This window comes from Hemitrygon akajei, chromosome 1 (genome assembly GCF_048418815.1).
Source record: "Hemitrygon akajei chromosome 1, sHemAka1.3, whole genome shotgun sequence".
NCBI classification, from domain to species: Eukaryota; Metazoa; Chordata; class Chondrichthyes; order Myliobatiformes; family Dasyatidae; genus Hemitrygon; species Hemitrygon akajei.
In genome coordinates this window covers 85,475,482-85,488,976 of record NC_133124.1, presented here as the reverse complement: position 1 = coordinate 85,488,976, position 13,495 = coordinate 85,475,482, and the positions used below count along the sequence as shown (strand labels likewise).

The following is a 13,495-nucleotide window of genomic DNA, read 5'->3' as shown; positions in this document are numbered from 1 at the left end:
AATACATTTAAGTATTACCCTAATCCGTATAAAAACAATTAAAAGCATGCTGTCTCAAAAAAAGTAATTAAGCAATCCAGCTTTTAGAACAGCTCTCATCAATCTGACCTACACGTAAAACTGTCACTGAACACACTGAGCCAAATTTTAACCTATCAAATGTCTAATACTTTTTCTGAGTATGACTGATCTAAACAATATTGTATGGAAGATATCTCAGTGTATGTTCATATTAGTGTATGCAAAACAGACAGTTAATGGCTACAGACACATAAACTGTGTGTTCTAATACAAAGAATCTAATTTAAAAAGTATCTCCTTAAAAATTCTGAAGAATATGCTGACATTACTGAGATTGAATATGAATGTTCTCCATTTGGAGTATGGTATTTTAAAGGTACCTACCCTTCTTTCATCTGTTGCATAATGTGCTGAATACCACAGACTACGTCTCACTTCAGCAGTGACTGGTAAATCATTTCCAAGCAGGTCTTTTTCTCCTTCTTCCTCATTTTCATTGTTTTCTCCCTCTTCGTTATTCTATAAAAGTGATTTAACAAAATAGGATTTTGCAAAGTTATCACATGCATTGGCAAGTATTCTAAATATAGCAGAATTTTAAAAGGATCTAGTGCTTTCCTGACATATATGGCAAATAAACTCTTCTCAGGCTTCCAAGTTTCGATGACAAACTCTGCCATCTTCATCAAGGAGGACACATCACAGCAGAGTTTGTCATTGCAACATTGGTTAAAATCGATACCAGTACCTGGCTGGACGCCCAAGGAGAGTTTATTCATCACAGCAGATATTCATTTATGAAAGAACTAGTCTGCAGTTCTTTTTGTAAATTGCAAGCAGTAAATTGAAGTTAAACTGGCCCTCAGACGAAGAGATGGTTTGCAAATGGTGACCAGCCAGACGTTAAAACAATGGGGTTGTGTTAATTGGCCTGCAACAATCCAGGTAACTATGGGTTTAAGTAATTTACACCATTGTAAATAAGTTCGGGGAAGTGTCCCACCCAGCAAGGGTATTTGAACTTCCAGAGGTTTTTTCCAACTGTAGATATGCAATTTAAAGGAAGCATTGTCAACACAAAATAGTGAGGTAAATGATGTCATTGTAACTATTGATACCATATTGAATCACCTACTTTTGCTGTTGGTCTTAAGGATATAAAAATGTGACAAGACCAGAAGATATAGGAACAGAATTAGGCCATTTGGCCTATTGAGTCTGCTCCGCCATTTCATCAAGGCTGATCCAATTTTCCTCTCAGCCCCCATCTCCTGCCTTCTCCCTATATCCCTTCATGCCCTGACCAATTAAGAATCTATCAACCTCTGCCTTAAATATACATAAAGACTTGGCCTCCACAGCTGCAAAAAATTCCACAGCTTCAGCACTCTCTGGCTAAAGAAATTCCGCCTCAACTCCGTTATAAAGGAATGCCCCTCTATTCTGAGGCTGTGTCCTCCAGTCTTAGACTCTCCCACCATAGGAAACAACCTCTCCATAGACACTCTATCAAGGTCTTTCACCATTCAATAGGTTTCAATGAGGTGACCACTCAATCTTCTGAATTCTAGTGAATACAGGCCTAGAGCCATCAGACACTCTTCATATGACAAGCCATTAAATCCCGGAATCATTTTTGTGAACCTCCTTTGAACCCTCTCCAGCTTCAGCACATTTTTTCTAAGGGGCCCAAACCTCCTCACAATACTCCAAGTGAGGCCTCAGCAATGCTTTATAAAGGCTCAACGTTACATCCTTACTTATATATTCTATTCCTCTCGAAAGGAATGCTAACATTGCACTTGCCTTCCTCACCACAGACTCAATGATGGACTGGGCTGCATTCACTTCTTTTTGTAGGATTTTCCTTTCAAGGGCACTGGTGTTCCAAACCAGGCTATGATGCCACCCGTCAACATACTCTCCACAGCACATCGCTAAAAGTTAGTCAAAATTGTGGATGTCATGCCACACCTTTACAAACTTCAAAGGAAGTAGGGATACTGTTGTGGTTTCTTTGTAATTGAACTTATGTGCTGGGCCCAGGACAGGTCCACTGAAATGATAACACAGAGGAATTCAATGTTGATTATCCTCTCCACCTCCGTTTTGGACTGAAACTCTTCACCTGGAACAATTTTGTCTGGGTAGTCTCCAACCTGATGGCATATGACCTCCTCTACTGCCAAGATGAGGAGCAACACCTTATATTCAGTTTGATAGCCTCAAATTTGACAGCATGAATATCGATTTTCTCAAACCTCTGGTAACTGCCCCCTCCCCGCTTCACTATTCTCCATTCCTGTTTAACTCTCTCACATTATCTCCTTATTTGCCCATCATCTCCCTCTGGTGCTCCTCCCTATTCCCTTTCTTCCACGATCTTCTACCCTCCCCTATCAGATTCACCCTACTCTAGCCCTTTATCTCTTTCACCAATCAACTTCCCAGCTCTTTACTTCACCCCTCTCCCAGTTTTGCCCATCACCTACCACCCTGTACTCCTTTCTCCCCTCCCCCTCATTACTCCCCCTTCTTTCTCTAACCTCCCCCCTTTCCTTCCAGTCCCCATGAAAGGTCTCGGCCCAAAACACCGACTGTTTACTCTTTTCCATAGATGCTGCTTGGCCTTCTGAGTTCCTGCAGCATTGTGTGTGTGTTGAGCTGGAACAGTTCACCAGGTTCTGAATTATTTGAATTTTTAGCCCAATAAGTCATGTAAACGCAGGGGTGAAGAGATAGGTTTTCTGGAATATAGGACAATCAAAGCCTACGGGGTCAGGCAGGAATGTGGAATAGGAGCCAACAGAATATTCCTTCCATTCTTATCTTTGAAACCAAAGATGTTAAGAATGCCAATATTTTCTAAAACTATGTGTTGCTTGACATTTCTTCACAAATAATTGTTCAGCCATGGTTCACGTGGTATAAATAGTGCAGTTGAAAGCTGAAGTCATAGTTATACAAATCAAAGAAGCACTTTGGGAGGAAGAGTCACTTCAGAGATTCTTATATCATCAGACAACGTGCATCCTCAATATACCAGGTTACATGTGGAAAGCTTTATATCCTTAGTAAAGGATATAGATACTGATTTTGAATTAGATAATTTGTAGCAGAAACCATGGCTAAAGAATCCTGAGGTTTTACAGCACAGGAGCTGGCCCTTCTGCTTATGAAGTTGTGCCAAACTAATTAAGTAATTACCAATATTAATTGGTTATGGTTACCTGTCATATCTGACAATAGCAGGAAACCTGTGTGGGAGAGTTTTTAAAGTGGAAAGCTGTTACATTGGGGCAGTTCTACTGTCTTGGCCCCAGAAGTCCGGGTCCAATGGTACGAGTAGTCATCACACCTGGGGCTCTTTCTTAGTTGAAGTGTATGATGAAGACTTCCCAACCTCCCCTTTTAGTCCGTACTCTTTAATTCAGCCAGCAATCTGGCATACCTCTTCTGCACCCTCTCCAAAGCCTCCACATCCTTCTTATAAGGGGGTGATGAGAATAGAATTCAATTTTCTAAAATTATTTTTATTTTTATCAATACAGTGTGGATCAGGTTCTTCAGACCCTTCGAGCCAAGCTGCTCCAGCAACCCCTACAACCCCTGTTGAGCCTACTCTAATCATGGGACTATTTACAATGACAAATTAATCTACTTGGTACGTCTTTGGACTGTGGGAGGAAACTGGAGCACCAGGAAAATCCCACACATCCAGAGTCTTCTTACAGACAGGGCCAGAACTGAACTCTGATGCCCTGAGCTGTAATAGCGTAAAGCTGACAGCTACGCTACCGTGTGCCCAATATATGCAGCCAATGTACACCAGACCTTTGATGGATATATAAAATTTCAGATATTAAGATCATGGCTCATCAATACAACATACAACACAAGAATTAGTTCCATAAATTTTGAACATTGCTCACCGTTACAATAGGTTCCTGAAGCCAGAGGCGGATGAGTGTTGCCAATGTATAATACAATAATAGCAGCATTACAGGATTGACATGTTGGGGCCAAGACATGTTGGGATTAGCTATAATCTTCCACGTTGTTGTGCAGTTTGTCTGAATCACTGGTGTTACACCAAACAACCTGTGATAAAAAAGAAGGCAATTACCTCATTATGATGGTAAATCTGCAATATTAATGGTGTTACAATTATATTTTCATTGAAAGCAAGAGAGTATCAAAAATTAGCAAGGGGCATGACAAAGTGAAGTAGTTGCCATGGACAGAAGGGTTGAAGACTAGAGGAAACACAGGAAAATAAAGCAACAGTGACTTGAAGAAAACCCTTTTCATGCAGTGAGCCTCACACTCTATAAGCCATAGCCAGAAAGGGTGAGGCAAACAGATCCAATTCATACCTTCAAAGGGATTTGTATAGCTACTCCAGTAAGGAAGAGGTGAAAATAAGTCACCAGAAAATGGGAACTGGATGGATTGCTTGCAGCTACCCAAGCGTTCAGGGAACGTAACAATTTTATGATTTGTTGACGTATTTAAGATAATTGAGATGTAAAAATAAATTTCTTTGCAGGCATGTTGCATGCATATGGAAGTTAAGGCTGGATTGATACTTCAGTCAGTTATCATAATCTGATTGAATACAATCCTTTTTAAATAATAATCTACTTAAAATTCCTTACGGATATTTTTTATTATCGTTGATCAAAGCCAGAACAAAGGTATATTTTCCGTTGAATGCTGAATGAAGAATTGTAACAAACAGAGCTATCCTCCACAATCTGTTGGTAATGCACAAAATGCTTCATTGTGTGACTATTCTTCGATCTTTATCTGCAGGCTAGGACAACCATAAAGGCCTCTCTTTTCTCCTCTCAATGAAGGCATCTAACACACAGGCCTATTTTACAAGCTCATATTTGTTATGGAGCTTAATGCGTGGACAGAGGGTGCAATAAATTACAAGGTCAGTCTTTCATCTCTTGATGTTTGGTTCAAACCCAAATGAATGAGATTTCCCTCCCAATGAACATTAAATATATGAACAGTAGAATAAGTTGATCATTTACTCTCTCAGTCACAGTAGATAAGGTGATAAAATTATCAAATGGGAAATCCTGCCCAGAGGAGCTTTAAAATCAATGATGTATAAAATGAAAATGGAAATGTTGCTGTAGAAAACCTCCTTCCAGATGAAGTTTAGTATAATGCCAAGAATTTTATTGTATTCATATTTAACAAGTAGACTGTGTTTGGCTGATTTGAGCTAAGATATACTGGTTCAACCTGGGTCCTTTGAATACTCAAACAGTGAAGTCTGGACATTCAAGTGAGCTAGCTCCATTTTCTGATGTCACAAGAGTCCACAGAGACTAGAGGCTAAAGCTGAAATCAAACTGCAGGAGGAACTCAGCAGGTCAGGAATTGAATTTAGGACCCGAGAAGTAATGTTACAGCTATATAGGACCCTGGTCTGACCCCACTTGGAGTACTGTGCTCAGTTCTGGTCGCCTCACTACAGGAAGGATGTGGAAGCCATAGAAAGGGTGCAGAGGAGATTTGCAAGGATGTAGCCTGGATTGGGGAGCATGCCTTATGAGAATAGGTTAAGTGAACTTGGCTTTTTCTCCTTCGAGTGACAGAGGATGAGAGGTGACCTGATAGAGGTGTATAAGAGGATGAGGGACATTGATTGTGTGGATATTCAGAGGCTTTTTCCCAGGGCTGAAATGGTTGCCACAAGAGGACACAGGTTTAAGGTGCTGGGGAACAGGTATAGAGGAGATGTCAGGGGTAAGTTTTTTACTCAGAGAGTGGTGAGTGCATGGAATGGGCTGCCGGCAACGGTGGTGGAGGCAGATACGATAGGGTCTTTTGGATAGGTACATGGAGCTTAGAAAAATAGAGGGCTATAGGTAAGCCTAGAAATTTCTAAGGTAGGGACATGTTCGGCACAATTGTACTATAATTGTTTCTATGTTTCTATGTCAGTCGTGCATATGTGGAGAGAGATGGGCAGTTAAAACTTTGGGTCAAGACCTTTCATCCAAAACAGTATAAAGTGGTGATGGGAGTTGAGGCAAGAACTGGAAAGTAATGGGCAGATTCAAGTGAGGAGGAATGGTAAGCAGATGGAGAAGCAAAGTGTGGAAATTGTCACAGAAGCTTAGAGTGATAAGTAGAGGTAACAAAGGGCTACTGAAGATGGAATTTGATAGGAAAGGAAGGTCGAGCATAGACCAAAATAAGGGAGTGGGGTGGGCAGATGGGAAGAGTAAAGGGAGAGGACCCAGTGGAAGGGAGGTGGGTGATGAGCTCAATTTTTTTGTTCTTTAAAACAAAGTTACAAATTGGGCTCCATTTGCAATTTTTTCCTAATATTTGTGTTATGTGGATAAACCAACAATCTAAACTGCAGGAACTGCAACATTTACATGCTGATTTCATAAAGCATTAGTTATAAGAAGACAGAGCAGAGATAAAGGTCCTTTAGCTACCAAGCTGAGCATCAACCAGTCATTGACACTAAGTCTATTCTATCAAACCCTCACCAGACCCTAACCCTCACCTACGCACTGGCTGCAATTGAGCAACATTAATCTTCAGCAGCACACAAAAGAACTGGAGGAACTCAACATGTCAAGCTGCATTTAAGAAGGGAAATAAACAGTCGATGGAAAGGGTCCCGATGTAAAAGATTGTGTGTATATTTCCCTCCATAGGTGGTTACAAATCAAGAGTTCTTCCAGCTTTTTTGTGTGTTGCTCCAGGTTTTCAGCATCTGTATTCTCCTGTATCTCCTGAACCCACAAATCCTTGTTTGCTCTAACAAAGACATGTTGTTGTTTACCTTGCATAGAAGTCACCCGGTGGGACAAGCTCTTGAAACAATTGCAGTTGGTAAAGGTAGAGTCCAATTAGGTGTCCTGCACTGAATATAGCCATCAATACACACAAACAGCTGAATATCAGCGGATCAAACTGTTTCCCACAGGACCACCATGTGCATAACCCCAAAAATACAAAGAAGTATACACCTGAGGTCAGAGATGGTAGTGTTATACCTGCAGAAAAACAAATAAGCCATCAGGTTCTGAATGAGAGAGACATAATAGAGAATGAGTGATGACATATTTTTAATCAATATCATCTTACTTCTATGATTCAACATTCAGCATGTTTAAAATTGAGCAACTGAGGACAGGAAATTAATCATTTACAAACAGCACAAGGATTGAGTAGATTTTGATTATACCCATACCAACCTGTTAAACCAAGTAAAATGGTAACAACTACTTTTCCAGTGGTTGTTATGATATTGCCAATAAATTCTTTTATTAGTGATGCATATGTTGCTATCCTGCGAAGAATATTTTGCCTAGTTCCCTCTTCCATTTCTTCAGCCATATTTGTGACTTCAGAATCTTCCTCATAAATTAGAGCTTCATCCAGTTCAAGCTTTTCTTCTTCCTGCAAGAAGAAAGTCATTTTAATCAACTGCATGCAGGCAGATCTATCACAGGCACCACCTTCCCCATCACTGGTAACATCTACAGGAGGTGCTGCTTTCAGGTAGGCAGCATCTGTCATCAAGGTTGGGTCATGTGCTCCTCTTTCTGCTACCATCAGGCAGGAGGTACAGGAGCCTGAAGTTGCACACCACCAGGTTCTGGAATGGCTATTTTCCTACAGCCATCAGGCTCTTGAAGTGACCTGCACAATCCTAACCTGAGTTCAGTTATGAAACACTACAGACCACCTCTTTGCATAGCAATGGATTTCTCTTTCACTGGGTCTTTGTTTTCTGCACAATTTGTTTTCCACTGTATGATACACTTTTCTGTGTGTTACCTGTGATTCTGCTGAAAGATTTTCGATGAACTGTACCTCATGGTACTCATGCACATAACTACGCTTAATTTAGGATTACTTTTTCTAATTCATAGGGCTGTCATCTCGGTTTGTACAATATGGAACTGACCCATGCCAAGCATGAAGATTTATAGATGCATCTCTTGACTGCACTCACATCTGAGCCACAATGATTGCAATAATTAACCACTATATTATGTAAAATAGTCACCCATTGCTCTAATTCATGGTTGGCCTGCCTCCATTACCCTTTTTGCTGTATATGTGTGAATGCTGTAACAGTGTGTAAGCAGATTCAGGTCATCCCCCAATATTTATACTGCTCCACAGCTTGTTGATCCTCACTGTCAACATTTTTACATAGAGATGAGCCTCAGGTGAGGCACCAGAAGTTAGTGATGGTCAATGTAATCATTCGCTCAGCAAGTGAAATTTAAATTTATCCTTGAATGTTAGTAACATAACTGTAGCTTCCAAAATTCAACTCCATTGACTTCAAAAGCGTGAATTGACTTCAGAAGTTCAAAAGTCATCTTTATAATGAAGATAAAGAACAGTTTGTTTCTTGCAGTGGTGACTACACACTGACTTTGTTCCAAAATTTGGCTCAATTAAATCCATTGGAACTGAATTTTAGGGCAGAATACAGAATCACTTCTTAGATATTTAGCAATAGAGAAGTAGTGATCAAGAGGGAGAGGAAACTCTCTCCCAAATTTTTAAGTAACAGCTTTCTAGAAACTATTAAAGTAATTTGATAAATATTAATCTATATTATACCCATGTTGCTTTGTTTCATAAAAATAATCAAACAAAATGTTTCATAAACAGGGCTTGATAAGCTGCCACTAAAAGTTCTCTTCATCTCTAAAGGTTCCAGGCATAAGCTTCATATTTTTTAAATAAATTTCTGCAGAATTACTTCAATTCTGCAGAGTAATTTAGCTAAAGGGCAGATCACACACATGGAAAGGGCTTCAATGCCTCTCTATGGAAATAATGGCACTTTGACTAACATTTCCCTACATCTAATATTTTGTGAGAAAACAGAAATGTTACAAACAAGTAATTGAGATCGGCTGTACTCCGTACAGATCTTCTGTAAGTCCTGCTCCAATGATTATAATATATCAGAGGAAGTTAACAACCTGTTCGGGAAGTTTTAACAAACTGATTCTGGATAGTGAGTGGTGAGTGGCAATGGGTGCTGCTGAAAATTCTTTCTTAGCACTACAAAATAAAGACATGACTTGGCAGTAGGATAGTGTACAGGAATGGACTTCATCCTTGCCTGTAGTAGTAACACAGTGCACTTGATTCACCAAATTAATTTCCATTCAAGACAGAAGAAATTTATCTATAAAAGGCTTTAAAAATGTTTATTTTATATTGTAGAATATTGAAGTTTGTTTGAGTTTAAATTTGCCAATTTCAAAAAGAAACATTTCCTGCACATTTTGTCTGAGCCTGTATTAATTGTTTTCAGAATGTGCATTAGGGAGGGTCTCGACCTGAAACGCTGACTGTTTACTTTTTTCCATAGATGCTGCCTGGCCAGCTGAGTTCCGCCAGCAGTTTGTGTGTATAAGGGGATTAGGTTTTACTTGATTGCTAAAATGCTCCCTCTATTCACCAAAAGCTCCTATTCATTCAGAATGCTTCATCTTGTCCTTGTTGCTTCTGCAAAGTTCCTCTGTAGACATGGGTCTTGCACTCTCTATATTCAATATTGTCATCTTCATTTCAGATGCTTCAAGAAGAGATTATCCTACATTAGTGAGCTCTTATTGCCACTGACACCTACCCCCATCTCCCCCTAGGTGAACAGTTATGTACTGGACCAATAGGTCAGAAAATGGATTAATGTTCTGGAGACACTCAAAACCACCACATTTAAATTTTATTTCAATATCCAGAATAAATGGATGGTATCAATAACTTTGACTGCAAAGAGAAGGAAAGGAATCTGTCTTACTGACATGGTGTGGAGCCTTGGTATAACTCCAGACCCCAGCATTATGATTAACTTTCTAAGTACACACTAAAATAGATTAGTTCAAGCCAATCGGCAATGGGCACCTAATATTTCTCTTAGATTTGCCTCTATCCTGCAAGGAATAAAAGACAACATGGCATAGCATGCTTGCCATGTAGATCTTCCACCAGGGTGACAGGCATGTGATAAAACCTCTGCCTAATTCTTTCCTCCAAGCCTAACAGAACCATGGGGATACCTTACCCCCTCCAGTCATTGGAAGATTGCTTACTGTACTTTCTCAAGGGAGACTGGGATGGGCAATAGATGTCTGCAATCTATTTCATGCAATTGGCTTTTGTCAGCACTTATTAAGAATAGTTCTACTTATAGATCTTACAGAAGTCATCCCCATTGGAATTGTGTACTACATCATAAGTTTAGGACAACCCGTCTTCTGATTTACCATGAACAACAGTAACTGAGTGAGTGTATTTTGTTAAGCATGCAATTACATATTTTTTAATTCATTTTAAATGCTCAGTTATTATTGAAAGCAGCTGTATAACTGAAGCAATTCTAGGAGGAGTGACCCTGATGCTAGAATACAGGAACTTGGTTTAACATTGGAAACACTGCATAAAATGTACTGTATCTATCTTTTACAATAATGAGATCATATAAATGATGATTCCCTATGGTAGTTTAATGAAAAGCCTGATTCCCTTCTGCTGTTGACCTTTCAGTTCTGGAGAATTATTTGTAAAATTAATCGTATCTGTCTGTAAAAATCATTGCTATTAACTATGAGTATAATAATCATAAACACAAGAAATTCTGCAAATGCTGGAAAGCCAGAGGAAAACATACACAATGCTGGAGGAACTTAGCTGGTCAGGCAGCAGCTACGGAAAGAAGTAAACAGTTGATGTTTCAGGCTGAGACCCTTCATCAGGACTGGTATTGCCATTGGAAATGAGTGCAGCCCTGATTGGGGGGGGGGGGGGGGGGTCTCAGCCCAAAATGTCAACTGCGTTATGTGTTGCTCCTTACAATAATCATGCAGTGAAGGTATGACAGAATTGAACTATCATGGTTAATTCATTATTTATCTACTCAATTATTTTCCCTCAAGCCATCAGGCTGATAAGCACCTCCACCCTTTAAGCCACCCTACCAACCCCTACCTACACATCATGTAGCACCACCTTATGTGCAAATAATCAGTCTATGTATAACAGTTAATTGTACATTTTGTTTTATATTTATATATATTGTTTTTTTTGTGTTCTTTACATTTATTGTATTTTTTTTTTAATGCTGCATTGGAACCAGAGTAACAACCATTTCATTCTCCTTTACTAAAGAAAGGCAACTGACAATCCTGAATCTTCAGTTCAGTTCAATTTCAGTTTATTGTCATTTAGAAACCACAAATGCATTGCAGTTAAAAAATGAGACAACGTTCCTCCAGAATGATATCACAAAAGCACATGACAAAACAGACTATATCAGAAAATCCACATAATCCAAATCCAGAGTCTGGAGAGGCTGCTGCATATTAATATCACGCTACCATCTTAGTGCGTTCCCTGGAAAGGAGCTCCATACTCACCAGACAAAACAAGACTACCCAGACACACCAAGTCAAGAGACCAACTCTACCACCCAACAAACCAAAAACTAAAGCTACAAGACCTACACAAAACCACATAGTTACATATAGTTATAGGTAACATATAGATACAACAGTGCAGACAATAACATAATTGATAAAAAAAAAAGACCATGGGCACAGTAAAAATAGTCCAAAGATGTTAAAAGACTATAAGTTCAAAAGAAACCACCACACAGTTTCCACAAGTCCCCAGGGTCCCGACAGACTCGTCATCCCACACAGGCAGCATCTTCAATTAGTCTTACCTACTGATTAGCTGAACACTTAGCCCTGATTCTGAAACTATTGCTCACCTACCACGTCCATCACTCCTTTGCCATATTTGTCAACTGGTCTAAAATGTAATTCCTTCACTCAGCAATTTGTGTGGATCCTGTCAGTGGGTGGTAAGACAAATAGCATTGGTATAAACAGCTTGGAGAGACATATTTCAACAGTAGTTATTCATAGACATCGACTAGAATGCAAGTCCAAAAATGGTTTCATCGTGAATTACAGTAAAATGGCAGACAACTTATCTGATGCCTTAACAAAGACCCATTCAACAAAGTATCATACTCAGCCTTCTGACAAACTTAGTTCAAGGAATACTTTCTCTATCCCTGTGTTCTTAAAATAGTACCAAGACATCAATATTTTCTCATTAAAAGCTGGTCTTGTTTTTGATATTTGTTTTAAGGAATAGCATCCAAGGTTTACCTGGCGTCAGTGAAAGTACAAATAACATTTTTTCCTTTTTTTTTCACCATGACATATGAAAACTCATTTCCATAAGTCCATAAGACATAGGATCATTCAGATCCTTCGGCCCATCGAGTCTGTTACACCATTCCACCACTGTTGATTCATTATCCCTCTCAATCCCATTCTCCTGCCTTCTCCCTGTAACCTTTGATGCCCTGACTAATCAAGAACCTATCAACCTCCACTTTAAATAGACTCATGATTTGGCCTCCATAGCTGCCTGTAGTGATGAATTCTATAGATTCACTACCCTCTGGCTCAAGAAATTCCTCCTCATCTCTGTTCTAAAGGAATGTTCTTCTAGTCTGTGGTGTGCCCCCTGGTCCAAGATTCACCCACTAGAGGAAACATCCTCCCTACATCCACTCTGTCCAGACCTTTCAATATTCAATAGATTTCAATGAGATTCCCCTTCATTCTTCCAAACTCCAGCGAGTACAGGCCCAGAGCCATTAAACGCTCCTCATATATTAACCATTTCATTCCCAGAATTGTATTTGTGAGCCTCCTCTGGACGTTCTGCAATGCCAGCACATCTTTTCTCCGATGAGGGGCCCAGAACTACTCACAATGCTCCAAGTACAGTCTATTCAATGCTTTAGAAAGCCTCAGCATTACATCTTTGCTCTTATACTCCAGTGCTCTTGAACTGAATGCTGACTGTCTGGGTAGGCCTATTGTCTCAGCCTACTGCTGCCTCACTGAACTCATGTCCTCATACCTCGGTTCAATCCCATCCCACCTACATCCACAACACTTCCCATGCTCTCAAACACCTTTGTAACTTTCAATTCACTAACCCTGACCGCCTCAGTTTGACCCCCATCAAGAAGGCCTCAAAGCTCTCTACTTCTTTCTTAACAAAAGAACAAACCAATTCCTCTCCATCACCACCACCATTCTCCATCTGACAGAACTGGTCCTCACCCTCAACAATTTTTCTCTTGTTTCCTCCCAATTTCTCCCAGCTCAAGGTATAGCCATGGGCATGCACCTGGGCCCCATCTAAGCCTGCCTCTTTGTTGGTTATGTAGAAAAGTCCATGTTCAAAGCCTTCTCTGGTAATGCTCCCCAACTCAACCTCCTCTGAAATTGATGACTGCATTGGTGCTACTTCATTCACTCATGCTGAGCTCATCTATTTCATCAACTTCAACTCTAATTTCCACCCCTCCTAAAATCCACTTGGCCCATTTCTGACACCGCCCTACTCTTTCTCGATCACTCTG

At 39.9% G+C, this 13,495-nt stretch overlaps 1 protein-coding gene across 10 annotated transcripts in view; it reads right to left on the bottom strand.

Annotated features, from left to right (window-relative positions):
* piezo2b (piezo-type mechanosensitive ion channel component 2b) overlaps positions 1–13,495 on the bottom strand; it is a 574,856-nt gene that overhangs the window by 163,090 nt on the left and 398,271 nt on the right. For all 10 annotated transcript variants that reach the window (XM_073047154.1, XM_073047092.1, XM_073047145.1 and 7 more), the window contains exons 6-9: positions 7,263–7,467; positions 6,848–7,061; positions 3,954–4,122; positions 406–540 (exon numbers count right to left, since the gene is read on the bottom strand). In XM_073047154.1, coding sequence (XP_072903255.1) covers positions 406–540; positions 3,954–4,122; positions 6,848–7,061; positions 7,263–7,467 — 723 coding nt within the window. The remainder of the gene's footprint in view (positions 1–405; positions 541–3,953; positions 4,123–6,847; positions 7,062–7,262; positions 7,468–13,495) is intronic.